Consider the following 25,350-nt stretch of genomic DNA (forward strand, 5'->3'; position numbering starts at 1 on the left):
TTGCGCGTATATGGCACTTCTTGTAAGAGAATAAAATCTTCCATTGCATTGCATGCATGAACTAGTTCTTTTGGTTCAAGAAATTGATAGTAGATAATTGGCTTGCAACAACATTATCCCAGCAGAATAATTTGCACCAAACCGCTGTAATCTGTGTAGCAATCCGAATATTATTCCTCCACCATCATTATCATCCATAATGCGTTTGTTTTCAAACCCTCAGGAAGAGGAGAATCTCTTGGGTAGTAACTTTCATGCTACATTATTCGTACGTTAAAAAAACAAACGAATAGGAGAATCTCTTGGGTAAACAAAGTTTTGTAAAATAAATAACATGGAAGTTGATGATTGAATTATTACTTAAATGTTGATAAATGTACTCATTTCCTATTGGTGACACGTAATTTGATTTGCATATTTTGTCTACAAATTTAGTTTCCCAAGCATTATCCGAAAATCTCTAACAAGAATCTAAGAATGGGTCTATTCTAGAAGTGGCAAATTAACTCATTAGCTTGTTAATGGGTACCGCTAAGACCCATTTAATTTGATATCCCCATAATATCGAGGTGAGATTTGCAGTGACAATAATATAAGGTGAAATCAAACTAAATGAGTCATAATGGGTACCCATTAACAACCCAATAGTTGATTTACCACCTTTAGTCGATCCCCACTTTATTACAGTCAGATGATGTTTTTTTTACTTATATATAAAATGTCTTGAATTTAATGTTTCTATGTGGCAAGTTCAATACTAAATTATGAATTGACAAATCCCAACCCTAATATCGTTTTATCAAGAAAAAAAGAAAAGGAAAAAGGCTCCCATCCAAAACGCATCGCAATAACGGCCCGATGGGTCTATGCCCGTCCAGGATACCCAACGGGTCCCCAGATCCAAGCCCAATTCTAGTGGTCCAGCTTAAATTCTTCGCTTTAAGCCCAATTTTTATTTCGGCCCAGGCCTGACATATTTGATCCGTTTCACAACCAAAAAAAGAAAAGAAAATTAATGAAAAAGGTTTGAAAACTTTGAATTTTAACGATAAAGATAAAATAAAGGGTAAAATAAATAGTACCAAAATTAACATTTTAATGTAAAAATATGACTTTTCGTTAAAGTTTTCGTTAAAATCCAAAAAAAAAAAAAAAAAGAGAAAAAATGGGGGTGCGTCTGTCTTCTCTCTCCCTCCCTCCTCCCCTCTCCTCTCCTCTCCTCTCTGTAAAAAAATGTGGAATTTGAGATGGCAGGCGTGGTTTTTGAGGTCAAGTGTTTGAGATCTTGGAGGGTGGAAAAACGACGCCGAATCATTACGCCATGGACAAAGCAACTCGCACAGTGTTTTACGAGGCACGGCTTCACATTACGAGGCCCTACACTCCCAATTACCCTCCTCAACAGGTTCTTAATGTTCTTGAATTTCAAGTTAATCAACCCCATGTTTTGCTTAATCACTCAATTAATCAAAGTTGTTAACTTTCTTTCGTTTCCGATTTATTCACGGAGTTTAGGCAAACAATGGCAGCAGAGGGAGCTTTCGATCACTGCTTTCCCTTCCAGGTTCACTTTTTTTCTCTCTCTCAATATTTATTTATTTTGTTTTTTGTTTTTTTGGATGAATTATGGTGTTTGAGAGCGTGATCATGTCGCTGGAAGCCGAATTGATTGAATTTGTGTTCCCTGTTGATCCATGAAGGTGCGAACCAGCTCAGGGATAAATGGAGCGAGTACAAACAGCCACGAAAATTGAGAAAGCTGGCATCTTTGTTTATCTCTCCGAGAGGCGAGCGTGTGGCTGTTGCTTCCGGAAATCAGATAACGATTTTGCAGAAGGAGGACGAATACTCAAAGCCGTGCGGCACTTTTACAAGTAAGATAAGTTGTATTTCATTGATTTTGTTGACCTTGCATTTGTGGAAGCATCAGCTAATGTTATCTTGCTGCATCATATTTTGAATGTTCCAAATTAAAGTTACAGCCTTGAAGTTATCGGCGTCAGGCGGGCATTCTTGTTGTTTTTGAATGATATGTTTGGATTATAAACTTGTTTCCCTCCAAAGTTGAGGTCTTTACTAATAAACTTGATTACCTGCATTATATTTGGTTGCTGTGCCCTTTTTCCAATGTACCCTGTAATGGTCAGCTGATATATTTGAAATATTAATACCCAGTTAGTAGCGGTAGGCAAAAATGGTTTTTCTTTACTGAACACTTATATGTACGTTCATTGTGAACTAGCCATATCGGTCACATTGTAGTTTCGTTGTAGACCATGAGACCTCTAACCATAGTAGTCCACCGTATACAGTGAGTCCTAAATTGGCGCCAAAGAGAATTAATTAAGGAACATGTCTTTTCAGAAAATCATGACGAGGAATTTGTAGGATTACCATATTAATACTGGTCAATGAGGTTTGAAGTTGGTATACTTTTGTGGTACACATATTGTATTGATTCCTATTGTTTCTTCATTGTGACGTATGTGAGATATGTATGCTTTAGAAATTTGGATTTTCTTCGTTATATCCAAATTTGAATGTTACATTAGTTCTGTTTTTTCATTAAGATAGTTTCTAATGAATCTAATCTGTGCTCTGTCCATCAGGTGGAAGCCTTACTTCGTTTACAATAGGAACTTGGTCAGAAAGTCATGATGTTCTTGGAGTTGTTGATGACACTGATACACTACATTTTATCAAAGCAAACGGTGATGAAATAACAGGGATTGCAAGGAGGGATTTAAAAGTATCTTTACCAGTAATAAGCCTGATTGTGCAAGACGATTCTGACGTACAGAAATCTTGTCTGTAAGTGGTTTTTTTCCCTGTCCATAGCCCGTGAAAAAATGATGCTTACAAGAACATGTCTTGATTATCTGGTTTGAGGTTCATGTGTTGAAGTTAATGAAATATTTTCAGGTGTAGCTTTATTGTGGTCACCTCTGATGGTTCCCTTCACCATATTGAGATCAGTCAGGATCCAATTTCCTCTATATATTCTGCACGCACCTCACATAATGGGTTAACTGCAAAGGGGCAGCTCTCTTGCAATGTTTTCTGCGTTGACTACCACCCAGAGCTTTCTTTGCTTGCTGGTGTCATACTAACCTCAGGTTGCAACTCTCTCATGATTCCTACTTCTACTTTCCATTTAGCTTATACATGTTTATACATGAAGATATTCATTTATACAGGCCCTTATGTGGTTAATATCATTTCTCGAATATGGCAAGTTTTAGATTATTATCTTAAACAAATCTACCGCATTAGTTTTGCATGAATCTGGATGATCAAGTAACTTTTGTTGATGGCCTTATTTTTAATGGGAGCTCTTATGTTTTTGGAAGAATGGAAGAACACTCTAGATCTTGTTGTTGGTTGAATATTTGCATATCATGTATTTTTTTTTGTGCCGATTTTCAGAGTTCATTGCTAATTATTTCATATGCAAAAAAGATACTGACAGTTATCAATTAGTTTATCAATTACTTATTAATTAAGTATTCTTTTTCTTCCAGGATCTTGTTATCTTTCTCTCTGGCGTAGAAGTAGGATTGTTGATTTGGAACAGCTTGTTACCATTCAGTTTGAGGGTTTTTATTCGAAACCAAAAGGAATTCAGCTAGTATATCCAAAGGTGCTAATCTCTCCACAGGCCAAATTTGTTGGTACTTTAGATGTCACAGGATGTTTGCACGTATTTAAGCTGGATAAAGAATGCTCTTCACTTTCCAATTTTATATGCGGAGAGAGATGCGGGTCAGAAGTGACCAATAATTTGTCAAGTGGAGAAGGGGAATATTTAAGTGACATTGTGGATTTTACTTGGTGGTCTGACCACATCCTTACTTTTGCAAAAAGGTGTGGCGTTGTTACCATGCTTGACATCCTTAGTGGCTTGAAAATTCAGGAAAATGGAACTGTATATTCTAAGCCGGTTATAGACAGAATAAATCTGTTTCAAGGAAACCTGTTTCTTTTGGAGACTCTGTCATCTGAAGAGAGATCTGACTCAAAGAAAACTAATGCTTCACATAGTATGGAGCATATTGTGGTGGACAGCCTTGACCAAATTTACATTTCTTCATTGAACTGGAGCCTTGTATCATTTTCTGAAAGATCCATCAGGGAGATGTATAATATTTTGATTAGAAATGAAAAGTATCAGGCTGCCTTGGATTTTGCTGATTGTCATGGGTTGGATAAGGATGAAGTTGTAAAGTCCCAGTGGTTGCAGTCAAGCCAAGGAACAAAGGAAATAAGTACCTTTCTATCAAAAATTAAGGACAAAACTTTTTTACTCTCCGAATGTGTTGACAAAGTTGGACCTACAGAAGATGCTGTGAGGACCTTACTTGCATATGGGCTGAACCTAACTAACCAGTATGGGTTTTCTGAATCAGAAAATGATGAATGTAGCCAAATTTGGGATTTCCGTATGGCTAGACTTCAGTTATTACAATTCAGAGACCAGTTGGAGACCTTTCTTGGGATAAACATGGGCAGGTATTGTAATCATCCGAAACTATTTTTTCATCATAGCGAAACATTAACCTACAGTTGAATGACATAGTTTTACGCAGGTTTTCTGTGCAGGAATATAGCAAATTTCGAGCCATGCCTATAAGTGAAGCTGCTGTTATGCTCGCTGAAAGTGGGAAGATTGGGGCCTTAAATCTCCTGTTCAAGCGTCATCCTTATTCACTGGGTTCTTGCGTTTTGAAGATTTTAGCTGCTATCCCCGAAACAGTTCCTGTACAAACATACGGGCAGCTTCTTCCAGGGAGGTCTCCCCCTACAAATGTAGCTGTGAGGGAAGAAGATTGGGTTGAATGTGAGAAAACGATAAGTTTTAAAAAGAGATCACCCAAGGACCATGAAATTGGTATCCAAATCCAGACCGAACCTCTACTGAAGCAGTGCTTAGCATCAGTTTGGCCATCAACTAGTGAACTTTCAATGTGGTACAAGAAGAGAGCTAGAGATATTGATAGTTGTAGTGGACAGCTAGATAATTGCATTTGCTTGCTTGATTTTGCTAATCGCAAAGGTCTACACGAGTTGCAGAGGTTTCATGAGGATGTCTCATACTTGTACCAACTTATTTATTCTGATGACAGTAGTCCGGAAATAAATTCCAGCTTGAGTCTTGTCATGTGGGAAAAGTTCTCTGACTATGAGAAGTTCAGATTGATGCTTAAAGGAGTTAAAAAAGAAAATATGATTGGAAGACTACATAATATGGCAATTCCATTTATGAAAGATAGGTCACAGGATCAGGCGGCTGATAACCATCCTACAACAGAGCATAACAAGGCTGAATCATTTCTGGTTAGATGGCTGAAGGAAACTGCTTCCGAGAACAAATTGGACATCTGCTTGCAGGTAATAGAGGAAGGGTGCAGCGATTTTCAGAGTAACAGCCTATTCAAGGATGAGGTTGAAGCAATAGACTCTGCTCTGCAGTGCATTTATTTGTGCACATCTACTGATAGGTGGAGTACAATGGCAACCATATTATCAAAGCTTCCACAAATGCAAGGTAATTGCTTCTTTGGCATTGTGGTTCGTGTGATAGTCAATGATATATGTTTTTTTGTTTTTGTTTAAGAATGTTTACCTATCTTTCTCACTGAACAGGTAGTGAAATATATATTGATGGACTTGAGAGAAGATTGAAATTGGCAGAAGGCCACATTGAAGTAGGGAGGCTCCTTTCATTTTATCAGGTCTGTATTCTTTCATGAAAGGGAAGTGTTTCTCGTGGTATTAGGGTATTGATGTTTTGCATTTAATCAATTTTTCCGTGGTTTCAGGTGCCAAAGCCCCTGAACTTTTTCCTAGAGTCTCATGAAGATGGAAAAGGTGTAAAGCAAATTCTTCGTCTTACCCTTTCAAAATTTATACGTCGACAGCCTGGTCGATCAGATACTGATTGGGCAAGCATGTGGCGTGATATGCAATGCATTAGGGAAAAGGCATTTCCTTTTCTGGACCTGGAGCATATGTTGATGGAATTTTGCCGAGGACTGCTGAAAGCGGGGGAGTTTTCTCTTGCGAGGAATTATCTGAAGGGTACAAGTTCAGTTGCTTTAGCATCAGAGAAGGCTGAAAATCTTGTCATACATTCTGCAAGGGAGTATTTATTTTCAGCTTCAAGTCTTTCTTCTCCTGAAGTAAGTATCAAGATGCCTGATGTTTGCTGATGATTAATGATATTTAAGCACGCAACGATACATTTAAACATTTTGATATGGTAGCACATCAGTACTTACTATTGTATTACTTAATCAGTGTACAACTTTTTTCAGATCTGGAAGGCTAAGGAATGCCTCAATTTATTTCCAAGCAGTGGAAATGTCAGAATAGAGTCTGATATTATTGAGGCACTTACAGTTACACTTCCCAGCCTTGGAGTGACTCTCTTACCCATGCAATTCACGCAAATAAAAGATCCAATGGAGGTAATCAAAATGGCAATCACATGCAAAAGTGGTGCATTTTTACATGGTGATGAACTCATTGAGATTGCGAAACTTCTTGGATTGAGCTCTCCAGACCACATATCTTCTGTTCAGGAAGCTATTGCCAGAGAAGCTGCAGTTGCTGGTGATCTCCAATTGGCTCTGGACCTATGTCTTGTTTTGGCTAAGAAAGGGCATGGTCACATTTGGGACTTATGTGCTGCAATAGCAAGGGGTCCTGCACTTGAAAACATGGATATGAATTCTCGAAAGCAGCTACTGTGTTTTGCTTTAAGCAATTGCGATGAGGAATCCGTGAGTGAGTTGCTCCGTGCATGGAAGGATCTTGATTTGCAAGGTCAATGTGAGACATTAATGATGTTGTCAGGGACAAAATGTCCAGATTTCTCAATTCAAGGCTCCTCGGTTATTACCGGTCCAGTCCATGCTATTCAAGATATAATCAACCTAAAAGGTTGCTTAGAAATGGTTGAGGGAGCTGGTTGCGACGATCAAGAAGTCTATCTTGATAACATAAAAACTGTACTTTCTGCTGTTGCTAAAAACTTGCCTGTTAATGGAACGAACTGGGAATCTGTTTTGAGAGAAAATGGAAATTTTTTGACATTTTCTGCCCTGCAACTTCCATGGCTGCTTGAGCTAAGTAGGAATAGAGAACACAGTAAGAAGTCGAGTGGTAACTTGGTTCCTGGAAAGCAATATGTCAGTGTAAGAACACAGGCTCTAGTGACCATTCTGTCCTGGTTGGCGAGAAATGGTTTTGCTCCTACCGACAATGTGGTTGCGTCTCTGGCAAAATCAATAATTGAACCACCTGTTACTGAAGAGGAAGACATAGTGGGTTGCTCCTTTCTGTTGAATCTGTTGGATGCTGTGAGTGGGGTTGAAGTGATAGAGGAGCAGCTTAGAACAAGGAAGGATTACCAAGAAGTTTCTAGCATCATGAATGTGGGGATGACATATAGCTTGTTGTATAGTTCAGCATTTGAGTGTGAAGATCCTACGCAAAGAAGGGAGCTGCTACTAAGGAAGTTTAAAGAAAAACGCACAGGTAATCTGCTACACATATTTACAATTTGCTATGCTATCATCTTAAAGCTCCAAGCAGTGGAAATGTGAAAATAGAGTAATATTATTGATGCATGTACATTTTTACAATGATAAGGAGTTCATGGTTTCTTATGTTGTTTTATTGGATTCCGGTGAAATAGGCAAATTTGACAAGGTGCAGTCTACCTTTTGGAGGGAATGGAAATTAAAATTAGAAGACCAAAAGCGTGTTGCAGATCGTTGTAGAGCATTAGAGAAAATAATCCCTGGTGTTGACACAGTACGCTTTTTGTCTCAGGACTTTAATTATATTAAGAGTGTTATGCTTCCCTTGATTGATTCAGTCAAGTTAGAGAAGAAGCACATTTTGAAGGATGTTTTAACATTAGCTGATGAATACAGCTTGAACCGTTCACAGGTAGGCAGCTTTGTAGGCTTACATCTCTGAATTCTATAACATAGAGATGACTTTTTCCCCCATTTAGTGATAGTGATCTATTGTTTCCTTGCAGGTCTTTTTGTGTTATTTGAGTTCTGTCCTTGTTTCTGAGGTTTGGACCAATGATGATATAACTTGTGAAATTTCGGAATTTAAAGGTGAAATAGTTGGCTATGCTGTGGAAACCATCAAAGCTGTTTCATTTATTGTATACCCTGCAATTGATGGATACCATAAAGTGCGGCTTGCTTACGTCTTTGGTCTGCTTTCTGGCTGCTACTTGCAACTGGAAGAAAACAGAAAAAAATTACCAATTATACACCCTGATCAAGTGCATTTATCTGGTTTTGGATTATCTCGTTTTTACAAGTTAATGGAACAAGAGTGCAGAAGAGTCTCCTTTATTGCGAACCTTAACTTCAAAAATATTGCTGGATTAGGTGGTTTGAACTTTAAGTGCGTAAGGCATGAAGTGTACATGCATGTATATGATAGTAGCTTGGAAGCCTTGGCAAAGATGGTAGAGACACTTGCCAGTATATATCCCAACCCAGTGTCGGAGGGTCTGATAACATGGCAGGATATCTACAAACATTATATTTTGAGTTTGTTGGCAACTTTGGAAACCAAAGCTGGAACTGATTCGGTCGCGAAAAGCACTGAAAACCTTCAAATCTTAGTATGTCAACTTGAGCAGAGCTATGAATGTTGCAGAAAGTATATGAGACCCTTGGCACATTTAGATTCTTTGAACATTATGAAGCGGTATTTCACAATAATCATACCGTTTTTGGGTTCTTATGGGACTCTACCAGATAACTCAGCATGGCAAGAGTGTCTAATAATTGTCTTGAACTTTTGGATAAGATTGATTGAGGAGATGAAGGAAATTGCATCCCATGAGGATGTCGGAGAAAATCTCAGGCTCAATCTAGATTGCTTAGCATGTTGTCTAAAGGTTTTCATGAGGCTGGTAATAGAAGACACTGTCTCACCGAGTCAAGGCTGGGCTACAATTGTCAGCTTTGTCAATCATGGTTTAATTGGTGACTCTCCTTCTGAACCTTGTATGTTCTGTAGAGCTGTGATTTTTTCTGGTTGTGGGTTTGGATCTGTGTCTGAAGTATTTTCCCAAGCGGTATTAGGGGGTCCAACGGGTTCCACTTTGGCCGGAGACACTGAAATCCAGGAACTTCCCCTTCTCTACTTATATATTTTGGACAGCATTTTGCAGGATGTGGTTACCCATGGATCCCAGGAATATGAGAAATTATATCAGCTACTATCCTCCTTGAGTAAATTAGAAGATGATTTACAAGATTTAGATAGGGTGAGGCATCTAGTTTGGAAAAGAATGGCTAAGTTCTCTGAAAACCTGCAGCTGCCGGGTTCAGTTCGAGTTTATACTTTAGAGCTTATGCAATACCTCACAGGTAAAAGTATCAAGGGTTTGTCTGCTAGGATTATCCCATGGGAAGGATGGGACGCGGTGCACTTTGCAAGTCAAAATAGTGAGACTGTTAATCAGGGGTCGGCAGATCATAATGATACATCTAACAGGTTTACAAGTACATTAGTTGCCCTCAAATCGACACAGCTTGTGGCAACCATATCACCCACCATGGAAGTTACCCCTGATGATCTCTCAAATCAAGAGACCGCTGTTTCTTGCTTTCTGAAGCTGTGTGATGCTGCACAAACATATTCTCATGTTGATTCTTTGCTAGCCATGTTAGGGGAGTGGGAAGGATTTTTCTCGGTGAGGGAAGATAAGAAAGCCTCTTTAGAAGCTCCTGAGGCTGGAAATGATTGGGATGATAAGTGGGACGATTGCTGGGAGAGTTTTCAGGAGACAGAATCTCCTGTGAAGGAGAAGGAAACATCCTTTTCCGTTCACCCTTTGCATGCATGTTGGTTGGAGATTTTCAAAAAACTTGCAACGCTCTCCCAATTTAAAGATGTTGTCAGACTAATTGATCATTCCCTACCGAAATCAAATGGGATATTGCTTGATGAAGATGGGGCAAGGAGCTTGAGCCAGATTCTTCTTGAAAGAGATTGTTTCGTGGCTTTAAAGCTGGTGCTTTTACTGCCTTTTGAATCACTACAGTTGCGGTGTTTGGCTGCTGTTGAAGACAAGTTGAAGCAAGAAGGCATCTCTGACTCGATTGGCGGTGACCATGAGTTATTATTGCTGGTATTATCCTCCGGGGTTTTACCCACTATCATCTCCAATTCTTCGTACGGAAACACTCTCTCTTATATCTGCTATTTGGTCGGGAACATATCCCACAAGTTTCAAGCAGCCCAAGTGCAAAACGAGAGATGGCCGTTGCTTTTTAGAAGAATGCTCTTCCCCTGTTTTATATCAGAGCTTGTGAAGGCAGATCAGCAACTTCTAGCCGGACTCATGGTTACGAAATTTATGCACACAAATGCATCGCTTGGTCTTGTTAATGTTGCGGAGGCAAGTCTCAGTCGGTTTTTGGAGGTGCAGCTCCATGTACTACACGACCCGCTTGATGAGACACATTCACCGGAAACATTGAACAATACTGTTTCTTGTTTGAGAGGCGAGTTGGAAAACCTGATCCGGACCGCATTGTCAGTGCTTCCAACTCAAGTCAGATGAACAGGTACGATGAACTTTTCATACTTTCTTGCGTTACCTGTTTTTTTTTCCCAGTCAGAATCGTAATGGTTTAGCGTTAAGAGCAGGAGTTGTATGTTTAGATCCTTGTTAGGCAGTGTTTGAAAATGTAGCTCGGGATGTAGACTATACACCGTATGTATTGTTTTACGATAGGAATACAGATGATGTACAGGGTGAGGGTCCGTACTGATCCTGCCGGGATCGGAGATGTAATTTATGTGTCCGTATAAATCTTACAGATGATCTCCAAGACTCAAGGGTCGGAGTGTAATATTATCTCCATATAAAACTAAATTGAAGGCATGAGTTTTGTAGTTTTTTTTTTTTGTATAAATTCGAAAAATCGACAAAAACTGTGTGAAAGGTAGATCATTGAGTTTCTGCAAAATTTGTGTGTTTTCCTTTCAAAAATAAAAATGTATACAAATTTCTCTGATGAAATCCTGCGGCTTGGATTGAGCCTCCATCGTCACCTTATCTGAAGTTGAATTGAAAAAACCAATGATCCCAATCGCGATTTCAAAAAATAGTGAAGGGATTCTCATTGTACAGGAATAAGGTTTTGATCATCTTAATTTCTTCAGGATTTAAGCCTGGCTTCAACTATTATGAACCCACTAAACTGTTATATTTCAAACGTTTTTGTGTTTTTTTACTTATAATCTAACGACTGTAATCAAACGAGATCAAATCTAATGATAAAAAAAAGATTTGATGGTCAAAAAATTACATCTAACGTCCAAAATTATTTGTATGATTTTAAAGTACTTATCGGAATTTGAATATTTTTTAGATTAAAATGTTCATAAAAATAAATTAGGATAATCTACATAAATTTTCTTTTCAAAAAAGTTACCGAAAAAATAAAAATTAAGCTAAAATCATTATTTAATGGCTTTTTAATCAAAATGGTCTCTGAAATTTGAAATCAATAGAATTGGTCCTGAGATTGTTTATCATCAATCATTTTGATCCTTTGGTGAAAAACCTCCATTAAATAAGAATAAAATAACTAGAATACCCTTAATTTTTGTCAAATCATTTTGGCCTATTGTTTAATAAAATGATGGTATATTTGTTATTTTGATCCTTATTTAACATAATTTTGCACGGAAAAACCAAAATGATTGATGGTGGACATTCTCAATGACCACTTCCATTGATTGCAAATCTCAGAGACCATTTTGGCTAAAAAGTCTTATTTAATAATTTCGGACTAAAGTTTTAAGTCATAAGGACAGGAAGAACAAAATAGTTTATGGGTTATGACTTAAAATTTTCTGACTTAAATTTTTAAGCTTTGTCCCCAAGGGCTAGAGATGGCCTAGATAAATTTCATGGTGCGGTGAAAATGGCACGAGAACAGCATTTTTTTTTTTTTTAGAAGATTTTTGTAAAATTTGGATAATAGATCAAAAGTTGTGAACTCACGATTTTTGGGAAAAATGTGACTTGAATTCTCGCAGGATCTTTTTTGTGTTTGGAGACGGTCTTACCATTTATGGAGTATATTTAATTTTTAAACCGAAAAACTGACTGTTGGGTTTACATAAATCAAAAGCTGCAGTCCAATTTTGTAGAAGACAAAAACTAAGATACAACAACAACAAAGCCTTTTTCTACCAAGTAAGATTGACTGTATGAATCCTATAACGTCATTGCGGTCGATTCTGAAGACAAAAACTTAAATGATAAAACAAAATTGCATTTAGCTAATCGTAATTCGTAGGTACACTTAACACTTCAATGTTAATGAAGAAAAATATGAGAGAGGCTATTTGGATACTGTAAAAGAATAACAACAACGGCATTACAAGAAGAGATGATTTTCCTTCCCCGAAATTTCGCAATAAACTTTCAACCGGATCTTCTTCGTTACCCATCTTTGCTGGGCAGACCACTGTTTTCCTCACACATTCCGCATCCCTAACGTTTCGAAATTGAATATACCCTTAGTTAACGGGAACTTTACTAGTATGTTGAACGGATTTGAACGGATGAGGTCGTTCTCCTTAACCTCTCAAAAGTCCGGTGTCTGTCAGCTCAGCATTGATTATATGTTTAACGGCTCTGCCTCGCTGTCCCTCTCCTTCATTGATGCCCGATCTTCACTCTCTGTTGACAGAATCAAATAGTTCCGACCATAAGAACAAAAAATATAAAGGAGGCTTGTCTAGGATTAGGCTATGGATGGAGCGAAAAAATGACTTACTGGGCTTGTCTGAAATCGCCATGAGGCGCCTCTGCAAGAGACATGCTATGAAGAGGAAGATCGAGCACATACCAAACATAACAGTCATTGGAAACGCATCAACCTGCAAAATACAAACGAAACCAACTGGTTGGTTACAGAAGAGGTGGACTGAGCACACTTACATGACAACATCATGTTCCTAAGATATACTCTGATAAACGACCAAGAACTGTAACATACATTATACAGCACAACGCAGACAAAAATGTTGAGAGGAATGCGGAAGAAGTTCATGATCGTGCTCCTGGCCTCCTCGGGGATGTACTGCGATCTCATCTTCATAATGGATGGCCAGAACAGTCCTACGCAAGCCTCAAAGGCACAGAATCCGAGAAGCTGGATGCAACCAGCAAAAGAGATGCTCCCTCCTTTCACATTGGAAGGTGCTACCAAGAACTGTTGGAAATTAGCAAAGTTAGGGGACGGCACGACAACATAGAATAAATAAGAAAACAATACACCGGAATCCCAACATACACCGGTCACAATGGGAAGCAGGAGAGAGGCAGCTGAGACGGCAAAGACAATCTGCATATAGCTCTCTACTCTAGGTGTTTGGCGAGCCATCAACCGGGATGCAAGGGAGCTTCCAAGCATTGAAGACAACATGAAAGTGGCAAAAATAAAACCATGTGGAATGTCCTCGTCATTGGGGCTCAGAGCAGGAGTCCATAGGAACACAAAGGTATACATCGAACCTTCAAACAGAGACTGTATGGCACCCAGTAATGCGATTTTCTCATCTGAACCACGTAAAAAAGATAATAATAAATGAGACGGCGAATATAACTTATAGAACACAGGTGAAAAGACCATGAGGTTGTAAACGGAATGACAAGAATGGTTGGAGTTATGCAGGGGCAAACACCACAGCCGACCATTAAACATACACAATTTATCATCCAAAAATATGAGCTTAAGTTTATAGTATACCAGAAGCAATGGCAACAGCAGCACCCCGGAACTGCGTAAACAAGTCCTTGCTCTCTGAAGGATCTCCATAATTCTCTGTCCATGTGCATAAAATTACAAACATTCCAATTGTCAGAAAGCACGAAGCAGCATCGAAGGGTGCCACAGGCCCAAGAGCCAGTGCATCGACCAGCGTATTTCCAAGCAACCCAGCCAAGATAGCAACAACACCATTGCCAAGAAATATTGCCTTAGAGAATGTAATTGACAGCCATTGTTGTTCAAAACCTCTCTGCACAGTCAAGAGGAAGATCACATCTAAGATTTATTGATACAAGGGGTTAAAAGTTCAAAATCAATCAAATTTTCACAGTTCACGCCCCCAACCAAGGGAAACAGCGCCTAGTCAAACTCAATGCCTATGTGTAACAAATAATGAAGTCCAAACAAAATACAAAGGCAACAAATTTTGCGCCTCAAGCAAGCATTTTTCTTTCTGATATAAGCTAATGAGCATGATAGTAGTACCCTTTTGGTGAAGTGATCATCCACTAAAACCACACATCTAGAGTGGATCTGTGAGCAAACGATTTTAAAAAACAACGAAGGGCAGAGCAATGACGCGTTACCTTGTTGTGTTCTGCAACAAGCCATGATTCAAATGCTGAAAATAGAAGTGATGTGGCAATGCCACCCAAAATACGCCCCAACATCAAAACTTTGTACTGAGGAGAATGCTTGGTGATGCAGCTCAGTATGTAAGTTATACAATAAGTGATGCACGCCCTCTTTCGGCCCCTGAATTCACAACAACATCAGCTAAAAATTATCGAACAATCATGGAACCATTTAACAGATATTAGAGCGAAAACTCACTGTTTGTCTGCCAGAGATCCAACAATTGTTCCAAACAACATGGAGGAGCCAAAACCAGCAATGAAAAGCTGTCCGATGTCGCCTTTTCCATATCCATACGTAGTGTACAGGTAGTAGACATAAGGACCCTGCAACCAGTCCCCAGCTATTGCCATATAACCATTAATTTGTCAGTAATTTAAACCAATTGTTCATTCAATTAGAGAAGTTCCTATATAATTAACTCAATCCACTCAAATTACAACCAAGTGCAGCTCAGATCCAACTTCCTATTCACCAATTCAGAAGAAACCAAAAGAAAATAGTTAAAATCAAAGCAATGCCAGCATATTTTTCAATCAGAAAAACGATGAACAAATCCCAATATTCTTCTAAAAACCATGAACAAGTCAATCAAAACTATCAGAAAACATATTGAACACGCAGATCTCGCAAATGGGTGCTTAAATTTCCACTTAGAAACTCAATAAAACTCACTAATCGCATCAGATCGGATCAAAATTCACGAAACCAAGGCACATACATTTGAAAACGAACATACACGCATTGAGAGAAATGATAATTTGGGTGAGATCTAGTGGGCTTACCCATCATGAGAGAGTAAACGAAAAGGTAATTGTTCTTGAAGACGTTGAAAGTTGACGGGGTGTTGATTCGGTCTTTGTTGCTCTTGCTGAGCTCCGCCGCGGCCACCACCACCGCTAGTATCCCGAACACCATGTAGTAGAAAACCTCCATTGTTACTCACTGCACTCTAGAGAGAGAAAGGGAGAGCAGAGAGAGAGAGGAGAGGAGTGAAAATTTAATGTACGTGTAGAGAGATATGGTTAATATAGCAAAAGAGGAAGAAGACGATTGAGCTCTGATCCTCTGCATCCGTCTTCTGTTTCTACAATCTGTAACGATGCATCGCACGGCTGTACGTTTACTGAAGTGTTTTGAATTTGGAAACAGATGGGGAGAAGAGTGCTAGTGCAGGACAATCCTGAGGATGAGGTAGCAGGAGAAACGCACTGCACGCAGTATTGTAATTTAAGATGTTCCACTTGGAGTGAAGTGACACGTGGCGACATCAGATTCATGACGTAGAGTTTGTTGGTGTCGGTGGGTTTTTTTGAGGGAGGTGGATTGTATACCCTCCTATTTCTATACTCTTTTTTATTTGTGTGGTCACGGTTAAACAACGTTAATATTTTATATTCTTATTACTTTTTGTTTTATTATTTCTATAAAAAATTAATATAAAATGTTGACGTGACTTTACATTGATCACACATTACAGGGGCATGGGGAGAGTATGAAAATGGGAAGGTAGACAATCCACCTCTTTTTTCAAGGGGGACAGATTCTTTGCCCTCCCACTTCCCGTGCCTCTTATTTTGTGTGGTCACGGTTAAATCACGTCAACATTTTATATTGTTTTTTATAGAGAATAAGATAAAAAGGAATAGTAATATAAAATGTTGACGTGGCTTAACCGTGACCACACAAACAGGAGGGCATGGGAGGGCACGGGAAGTGGGAGGGTAGAGAATCTGCCTCCTTTTTTGAGCGAGAATTCTCGCCGGGTCCTTTTTACGAAGTTTTCGGAGATCTTCAAATCACATCCGTCCATCGTACATCGTGCAATCAGAAATCATTATAATTTTTTATTATTTAAAATCGAATATAGACTGTACCCGAAGAAAATTGGTCGCACGATGTACGATCAATGGATGTAATTGGAGGATCCCCGAGATATTTACAAAGAGCATTCGACGAGGTTTTAGGTTCGATTCTCACTAAAAGCGAATTTGAACCACATTATTTGCCAGTCTATTTCAAGGCTTAATCGACTCACTATCCACCCTCTTAGTTTAGATAATATCATTTGTTATCACTAATTCATAAACTATATTATTTCTAACCCATTGTGAGATTTAATCGACTCACTCCCCATCCCCTTAGTCTAAATAATTTCGAAAGTGAAAATACATAGATTGAGGTGTTATCACTAATCTTGTATAATACCTCATTTAGAATTAATAAGAAATGGGATTCCTCCAACTTAACAGCATATCTTCCGTTACTCTGCATCATGTACTCACATGCAAATCCATAACCCATCCCTTTCAATCAGTTTTCGGCTTTACTTTAAATAAGTAGACATGCCGTGTACGAGTAGTATGGATATTTACATGTGATCTAATATTCTAGTTGATAAAGTGTTGGATTTCTATCCATGCGTCTTAAATTTAAAACTCATTTTCCGTTGTAATAATTTCGAGCCCTCTCCGTCCACTTAATAATTATAAAATTTTATAAAATAGTATTGATATGACAAAGAACAAGAACAAAGGTAGATAGGAGGCAGGTTCAAAGGAGATCATCTGGTGCTAAGCCACGACAGTACACCTTTTTAGAGGCGGAAAATACTTAGAGGCATTTCAGTCTCCTACAACTACGATCATGCGATTTACACGCGAAATGAATCAAATTCAGAATGAACCGTGATGTAAATTTAGAATTTGCTCCTATTGAGTCACCGGATGGTGATTTAAGAGCATTGATTTTTAGGAAAACGAACAAAAAGTCTAAAAAAAAAAAAAAAAACTTTAGTTTTAATGAAAAATGACAAATAAAGGTATAATGAATAATATCAAGAAAATGTAAAAATATGATTTTTCGCTAAAAGTAAACAGTATCGGGAGTGTTTCATTAAAACTTTCATTATTTTTTCGTGTGGGTTATATCATATAGGCACGGTCCTACAACATGACATAAGGGGAGGAGGTGAGGATGAAAGAAATTGAAACAGCAATAAACCCTCGGAAATATCAAATATCCACCACAAACTCAGATTTTGGGAAGAGAAAGAGATAAAATCCCATTATATCATTATCCATGCCCTACGTCACTCAACAAATAAGCACTCATAACATCCCAAAACACACCATTTCCATTTGTTTTGAATTATTGAATTATTGATCCAGATTATTTAGATTATATAGCTGCTGATTTCTCGGGGTTTTGGAGGATTTCTTGGGGCTTTTGGAGGCCATAAATATATTTGGAATTAATGGCTTCTCTGACTTCGATCACGCTGAACCCATCTTATTCTTCGCCGTTGGGATCATTGGCTTCCAAGCATTGCCAGCATAACCAGAATTCCTGCTGGCTTACAGCCGTCGGATCAGTCAGATCTTCATCATCATCCACAAGGCAACGGTTTTCGTCGCAGGGCCTCAGAATCCGTAGTGCCGCAACAAAACAAGCTAAAACGCCAGGTACAACTATAAAACCTGTATTTACGTATAACAGACTAGTTTAGAATATCGCTTTGTCAAAAAAAAAAAAAAAACGATTATAATTGAAGTCAAATTAATCCAGCCTCACTTGGTTTCTTGATTCTCTTGTTTTGGAGAGGTTAGCCGAAGAAGAATGGAAGACTAAGAGGGAACTTCTCCTACAGAAAAAGGTAAGTACACTTGTTCTCCTCTGAAACGGATAGGAGTTCAATCAAAGAACGCAACATGTGAATAATCTGCTCTGATACCATGTTAGAACGTTAGCATTGAACAATCAACGATGCCAAAATTTTGAAAAAAAAATGTGCAGGTGAGGAGTGTGGATGTGAAAGAAGCTCTGAGGCTCCAAAAAGAAAACAACTTCGTGATTCTTGACGTGCGGCCTGAAGCGGAATTCAAAGAGGTTCGGTTAAGTTTTCTTCGTCGTGATTGCATTTGTCACCCTTACCGGCGTCATGCCAATCTCTGCAGGAAGTTTGAGCTGGCTAAGTAAGTACCGGAAAATGAATGTTTGCGGTGAATGCAGGCTCATCCGCCGGGCGCGATTAACGTGCAAATATACAGGCTTATAAAGGAGTGGACAGCGTGGGACATTGCCCGCCGTGCTGCTTTCGCGTTTTTCGGCATCTTTGCCGGCACAGAAGAGAACCCTGACTTCATATCGAGTATGTATTAAGTATAAGCTAGCTTGCTTTGTCAATAGACAACTTTTACAGGTGCAGAAACACCAAATAATAACAATGTTGTGGTATATGGTAACAGGTGTGGGATCGCAGCTTGATAAGAAGGCAAAGATAATAGTGGCTTGCGCCTCCGGTGGTACGATGAGACCTACCCAAAATCTCCCAGAAGGTCAACAGTCAAGGTGATTCAGTTTAGTTTCTTCTTCCTTGAGATTTCATTTCGTTGCAGAGTTGATCACTTACGCCAGTCTCCTTGCAGATCCCTGATAGCAGCCTACTTGCTCGTCCTCAACGGTTATACGAATGTCTTCCACTTAGAAGGCGGACTTTACGAGTGGTTCAAAGAGGGGCTACCATCGGTTGCAGAAGAAGAAGAAGAAGAAGAGTGAAGTACCGGTGGCGGTATGAAAGAAAGATGCTTCAAAGGAGCGTGTTTTGTTCATAAGTGAGTGTGTGTGCGCGCGCGCTTGCCATTTATTCCTTAGTATAACTAACAACTTGTGAATTCGGAATCAAATTGAATGTTCTTGTAATGATGCTAAACATAACAACGACCGGATAATTTCCGCCCATCTTCATCATTTCTCATTTTCGATCAATTGAAATGCAGAATTCCATCAAAGATATAACAATAACAGAAAGCAGGCTTAAAGTTCAAACTTAATTTCTCCAATGGTAATTCACAAAGTAAATTGGAGAAACTTCACAAAGTTAAGATACAGGATGATTGTTACATGATGTATCATCACTGCAACCGGAGATCTTGTCCTTCCACCGCGCCCATGTACATGCGACAATCCTGTATCAAAGTTGCAACTCAGCCAGAATACCAAGTCATTGAAGCACAATAAGGTCGAAATTTTTTAAGCTTTACAAGGTGCCACGAGAAATTTTATCTTCTATTCCACGTCAAATGGATCAAATGGAGATAGCATGCGAAATGAGTGATCATGACGTCTCTTCAAGCCTGTATATAGTGATTTCTTGCTGCTTGAAATACCGTCGGTCCTCTTCATCAACCAGAACAAGATTCAAATAATACTTCACGCTGAATTTGTTATTGATGTTGCGGTGTGTTGGTGTGAGTTCATAAGGGCTAAGAAACAATCTAATGGGAATTGATTCACCTGAAAAAGGTAAGCATATGCACGTAAACCATTCATCTATGGACAGTTGAAGAATTGCAGCAAGCTTAGACGTTAGTCATATTAAGAAAGCAAAAGAGTTAAAGAACATACCTCTTACTGGAGCACCATCCATCAACTCAAACTTAGCAAGTGTCTCTGTCTCAACATGAGTATTGGGCCCCGACCCTGTTGACTCTCGACGCCTGATCTCCAGATCCATATTCTTTATTTTGATTCTTACAAGAAGGAAATATATCTTGCCGATAATAACATCTTTCAGATGGTACCTGTATATCAAGTATCAACACACCAATAATTAACGCCAAATTGTTCTCTTTTGTTTTAACTTTCTCAACATAACATAGTTCTGATTTATTACATCCTAGGCACAAAGTTCTCTTTGTACAAACCCGCTCTATACCAGTGAGCTCAGGCGATGGTTGTGGAGCAATGAAACTTAGCATTTGAAAATAGCCAATGTTTCCAGATTTCATCTCATGCATGTAAACCACTAACAATACACATACAACCCTGGTCAGATATATTTCAACTTACTTGCTCTTGTTGTACTCAAACTCAATGTGCAGACAATCCTCGATTCCCACTTCCATCTGCAAAGGGAACAAAACTATAAGAAAGATCCATTGAGGGAGGACTAACAATGGGCTGGTTGTTGCATCACACTAGAGAGATGCAACATAAGATGGAATTAAGCTAATGGATGAACAGAAACTTTTTTGTTGCAGTACATATCTGGTACTCACTTTGATGCTATTGTTAATAGATGGAGGCGGGGAATAGTTGCGAACCTGAAGCACAGAACAACATCAATATAAGCTGTGAGAATGCTACATGACTAATGATTGTGAATGGTAATGATAATCACTTATATGTGAAACCCTGTGAGTAGTAAATTGTGAGCAGGTTTTGAAAGCATAGACAATAGAAGGCGAGGAGCGGAATGAACAATATTGCTAAAAAATCCTGATTTCCAAGAAAACAAGAGAAAAGAGAGAGATTACCACAAAATCCTGGTATTCCACTATGCTACTACCATAACCACGACTAATTGTGACTTTCAGAACATACCTAGGAAGAGCAAATTTACAATATGTCAGCATGAATTATGAACATGATGTTCACGCAAAATCTAAAAGCTGCCAATAGATATTTACTTCAATTAACAAAAAAATAATGAAAATACAAGTAACAATGATCGTTTTAAGACTTACCTAAGTCTCACATTCACCCCATTGTAAGTCTCATATGGCATCTCAACTGTAGAAAACTCAAAAGGATATGTTTTCCTTTCATATATATCTCCAGGAACATCAAGTTCACGAACTGTTAACAAGAGCAACAAGTTTAAAGACAATTACAAGGAAAACATCACCCTTTTTTCTTTCTTCAGTAAAATGATAAATAGACAGACTGATGATGGATAAAATATGAAAATTTGGAGCATCATAATGATTAATCCCTATCTTTCTTTATTTCTAATGTAAAGGGTTGGCAGTTATAAACAAGGAATCAAAATCAGTAGTTTGAAAAACTGAGTAGAAACTGTACAAAGCTAATGAAATGAAGCGAGAGCATACTCACCAAGGGAAGTAAAGTCATAAAAGTTGCCTCTGTCAAAGTACATCTCTGCAACATAAATAAAGTCTATAAGAGTGCTCAGGTAAGAAATAAAAATCCTAAGAAATGCTATTATTTTCACATTAAACCTCCATCATTCCACATCATACAAATATAACACAGGAAACTAGCAAGTAGCAACAAAAAATAAAATAACAAAACAATACCGATTTGACCAAGGAGCTCAACTTTAACTCCATTGTGTTCGACCTTCTTCCCTTGAATTGGTTCTATATTAATCTGAAATTGACAACAAAGAAAGGAAATATCTCTAAGAGGTGATCTTTATAGTCTAAACTACTCAAAATCAATTTCCTAAAGATTTAACCTTTGTGTACTATAATGCTTATCATTCAAAACGATGCAATCAAACAATATACCTTCCCAGAAATGTTTTCTTGACTTTGAAAAAGTGGGACCAATACTGCTTGGCCACTTTCCTTCTTTAAGGGGACCTAGAGAAACAGACCAGAGATGAGGGAAAAATGTTAAGCTGATTTTCCAATCTCGTATAGTTTTGATTTGAGATTTGCATTTAATAAAGCCATGGATAAATGATCTGTTGGAAGTAACAAGGAGCACGAGCTATCATCAATAATATGTTCTTTAACGATCCTGAAGGGAAAAATATCTCAATTTCTTCTTTAAACATGGATTACCTGCTTCCGAGTTTTGGCATCAGAAAACGTGATTGAAATGTTGCAGGATGGTTTGAATGCTCCAATTAAGTAATTCTGCGACAAATTGGAAGTGTGCCAAATTAATACCACAAAGAATTCCTCATGATTATAACGAGATTGAACAATGACCCCAGCAACCGTAGCTGTTCATGTTCATGAAACCTTACCATGTTGATCAGGATAAAATGCCCAGTTCCTAATAGCTCACTCAAGAGACCTGAAAAATTCAATGTGGAAAATTCATGTCTCAATACACATTATAAAGCATTCCCTCTCGCTAATTGTGTATAATTTACCAAATACCAAAAGTTTTCCTCAATACCCTAAAAATTCACCTAGAATAAATGTCAAAACTAATAATAGTCAACTTCAGACACACATAGCTTGCACTTACAAAGGTGCAAAATTTATCTGTTTATGCACAACGAACATTATTCTAAGCTCGCAAATCACAATTTCCTCACTTAATCCTACAATTTAAAATGCTAAAAACCCAATGCACGAATCGTACCAAAAACAGCTAAAATGCACAACCACCCACCATTTCCAAGCTCAAAATTTGTGCCCTAATTCTCACAGATAAAAAGGATTTCCCAATTTAACTGCATAGATACCTAATCGGCTCTAAATAGGAATAAAATGGGGAACAATTGAGCAAATTCAATCGATGATCAGCTTCAATCAGAGAAAAGTTGTAAATTTACAGGAAAGATTTTGAATATGGAGTTGGAGATTTATGAATTTCACGTACCTTATTGACGACGTAGTGAGAGATCGGCGAGCGCTGCGAATTGGGGATTTAGGGCTGACGGAGAAGAAGAGCGAAACTACTCCTCCTTGATCGACAGTTGGGAACAAGACTCGAAAGTGTATTGTTTCCTTCTTCAAACCGTCCTCGTTCTCACGTGCGAGCACGTGACCGAAGCTTCGATTTTCCTTCTTTGTTTTTTTCATTTATTTTTTGTTTGGAGGCAAGGCTTGAAATATTTTGATTTTCTTTATAAAGCTGAACCAAACTAATATAGGATGTTACTCACTCTGGATCAAATAATTTTAAACTGTTTACGTAAATCGCGCAACTCAAAGTAAATTTCTCACCCACACAATCGTGTTGTCCCTTACCCTTTTCTATTAGGGGTGGGTTCAAAAAACCGAAAACCGAACATAATCGAAACCAAAATAATCGAATCGAACAAAAAAACCAAACAAAACCGAATTCTTTTGGTTCGGTTTCGATTTCAGTGGTCTAGAAACCGAACCAGACCGAATTAATTAAATTAATATTTTTTATTTTTTTAATTTAATTATCTATTTTGAGTATTATTTTCTAGGATATTTTAACGAAAAGTCCGCACTACTGTTCACTTTAACAAAAAACCACATTTTTACACTAAAAAGTTAAACCTGGTACTATTCACTTTACTTTTTATTTTGTTCTTATCGTTAAAACTCAAAGTTTTTAAGTCATTTTCATTAGTTTTCCTTATTTTCTAAACCCAGTTTGTAAGCTCAAATGTACTAAGCTCAATGTGTTGCCAAACTTTGAGTGCAAAATATTAAAAAAATAAAGCTTTTAGAAACTCTAAACCCTAACCTATTATTTCTCCCCCTTCTTTTCTTTCACCCTAGTTGGAATGCTTATGTTATGATTGTGTTGGAGATGTTAAAATTTCGATTCAATTTCGATTTTGACAAAAAATTAAACCGATTTGAACCAAACGCAGCCCTACTTCCCATCTCTCTCGTCTTAGAAAGCCTCCGTGCAATATTTGCTTTCCCGATATATTGAGAACTCTAATTTTGCTTAGAAGAAAAAAGATAGATGAGTAGAGGCCTGAAGCTTCATGTCTTGTCGATTATTTCAATATAATAACATATAGATGTAACAGAAAAGAATTCAAGGGCTTCGTGATCTATTTTAACTTTCGTATAAGTTTTCATTCGATTAAAAAAATCTTACAGCGTGTGGAAACTTTCAAATTGCTTGGAAGATAGCCGATTACAAATCAAAAATTCGTCTTACTATCAGTTACATACAATATATGTTTATCTCTTTTGTCACATGATTAGTTCCGTTACAAAAATTCTAAACATACAACTACCAAACTTTAGCCTTCACCCTTAGAGCAATTCCAGTGTTGCAAAGGCCCCCCTAGGGCAACTCACTATTGAATAGCCTCCAATGAACAGTAATTATCTTTTGCATCTCTATCCCTAATTGAATAGCCATGACAATAGATAATAAAATATTAGTATTTTTTATTTTATAAAATAATAAAAAATAATTTTATTTGTAATTTTGGATAGGATTTTTAATCGGTCTAGTTGTACCACGTGTCATTTAGTTATGCGATTTTTTTAGACTATGATTTAGTTATGTAATTTTTTTTTATATAGCAGAATTTGAAAGATAGATTAATGGATGGTTATGAAATTCAATAAACAAAAACAATATAGGAGTTGAGATTGACTTTGTACCCAAAAGGTTGAGCTTATATCACCTATCATTTTCCTTGGGTGAACTCGTTGGAATGAAAACATATATATATATATATATGTCTATGTGTGTGTCATTAGATTTCCAAGTTCCACCTGTCATACATGCAAGACGGCTATACTTGTGAATAAGCCACCTAACATGCATTTGGTTCCAGGAAGTTCCCTCACTTCGCAAACTCTCTCTCTCTCTAGTACAGTGGCAAACTAGCCACCATCACCACCATTTCCTTGAGTAATTTAACCTCAAAACCTTATATGTCGAATCTATGGAACATGTGGAACGCGAATGTGGTCTTGCATGCACCATCGGTGCACTGTGAGACATAGTGTCGTCGAAGCAGGCAATCCAAGCTTCCAAACCCAATCTTGGCGACAAACTCCGATGAGAAACCGTTGAATTCAAAGTCGGAGAGAAAGAAGAAGAAGGCGCACGGGAGGTGGAGTGGTCGAAGGTCGAGGATCGAGTGCGACACGGTGGCAGTGGAGACAAAGCTGGGGAATGAAACGGCCGAATTGATTTTTTTTTATTTTAATTTTATAAATTTTTTATTAGTTTTTTTATTTTTAATTTTAATTTTTTTCGGATTTTTTATATTTTATATTTTTATTAATTTTTTAACGTGACTGATGTCCCCAAGACGTGAGCCTTGCATCACTGGGCCCTCGGGCTCTCGGGCCATTGACTCATGTTGGGCCTCTCCCTCAGGCCCCCTCCTGCGCAATCGCCAACATGGGTTGGAGAAATTTTTAGTTGTGACCGGAAC

At 38.0% G+C, this 25,350-nt stretch overlaps 4 protein-coding genes across 5 annotated transcripts; 2 read left to right on the plus strand and 2 right to left on the minus strand.

Moving 5' to 3' along the window:
* The first annotated feature begins 1,156 nt into the window (after positions 1 to 1,156).
* LOC103943384 (MAG2-interacting protein 2) lies at positions 1,157 to 10,944 on the plus strand. Of its 2 annotated transcripts, none has more exons than XM_048571162.1 (12): positions 1,157 to 1,405; positions 1,516 to 1,564; positions 1,701 to 1,874; positions 2,610 to 2,811; positions 2,923 to 3,116; positions 3,522 to 4,509; positions 4,587 to 5,545; positions 5,644 to 5,732; positions 5,820 to 6,179; positions 6,315 to 7,539; positions 7,700 to 7,956; positions 8,051 to 10,944. In XM_048571162.1, exons 1-12 carry the CDS (start codon positions 1,322 to 1,324, stop codon positions 10,607 to 10,609), a joined length of 7,140 nt encoding a protein of 2,379 aa, XP_048427119.1. In that variant the 5' UTR covers positions 1,157 to 1,321; the 3' UTR covers positions 10,610 to 10,944. The 2 variants fall into 2 exon arrangements, with proteins under 2 accessions (XP_048427119.1, XP_018502019.2); XM_018646503.2 differs by having other exon boundaries at positions 6,315 to 7,538; positions 7,690 to 7,956.
* A 1,370-nt stretch (positions 10,945 to 12,314) lies between these two features.
* LOC103943383 (molybdate-anion transporter) lies at positions 12,315 to 15,437 on the minus strand. The gene is made up of 8 exons (XM_009353676.3): positions 15,260 to 15,437; positions 14,673 to 14,817; positions 14,426 to 14,594; positions 13,818 to 14,088; positions 13,362 to 13,627; positions 13,065 to 13,280; positions 12,843 to 12,945; positions 12,315 to 12,745 (listed from the first exon to the last, which is right to left on the minus strand). The coding sequence occupies exons 1-8, from the start codon at positions 15,408 to 15,410 to the stop codon at positions 12,684 to 12,686; spliced, it is 1,383 nt and encodes a 460-aa protein (XP_009351951.1). The 5' UTR covers positions 15,411 to 15,437; the 3' UTR covers positions 12,315 to 12,683.
* Positions 15,438 to 17,707: 2,270 nt separating this feature from the next.
* LOC103943380 (rhodanese-like domain-containing protein 14, chloroplastic) lies at positions 17,708 to 19,223 on the plus strand. Its single transcript, XM_048571145.1, has 6 exons — positions 17,708 to 17,938; positions 18,083 to 18,129; positions 18,270 to 18,362; positions 18,486 to 18,624; positions 18,722 to 18,824; positions 18,902 to 19,223. Exons 1-6 carry the CDS (start codon positions 17,731 to 17,733, stop codon positions 19,029 to 19,031), a joined length of 720 nt encoding a protein of 239 aa, XP_048427102.1. The 5' UTR covers positions 17,708 to 17,730; the 3' UTR covers positions 19,032 to 19,223.
* On the minus strand, positions 19,176 to 22,982 carry LOC103943382 (vacuolar protein sorting-associated protein 26A). The gene is made up of 12 exons (XM_009353675.3): positions 22,839 to 22,982; positions 22,255 to 22,304; positions 22,067 to 22,141; positions 21,788 to 21,862; positions 21,575 to 21,647; positions 21,372 to 21,416; positions 21,002 to 21,113; positions 20,792 to 20,858; positions 20,534 to 20,578; positions 20,325 to 20,380; positions 19,881 to 20,056; positions 19,176 to 19,769 (listed from the first exon to the last, which is right to left on the minus strand). Exons 2-12 carry the CDS (start codon positions 22,255 to 22,257, stop codon positions 19,591 to 19,593), a joined length of 906 nt encoding a protein of 301 aa, XP_009351950.1. The 5' UTR covers positions 22,258 to 22,304; positions 22,839 to 22,982; the 3' UTR covers positions 19,176 to 19,590.
* Between the last annotated feature and the right edge of the window lie 2,368 nt (positions 22,983 to 25,350).

Source organism: the organism of the source record quoted next, unplaced genomic scaffold (genome assembly GCF_019419815.1).
Source record: "Pyrus x bretschneideri cultivar Hongxiangsu unplaced genomic scaffold, Pyrus_bretschneideri_v1 Contig57, whole genome shotgun sequence".
In the NCBI taxonomy this organism is placed as follows: Eukaryota; Viridiplantae; Streptophyta; class Magnoliopsida; order Rosales; family Rosaceae; genus Pyrus; species Pyrus x bretschneideri.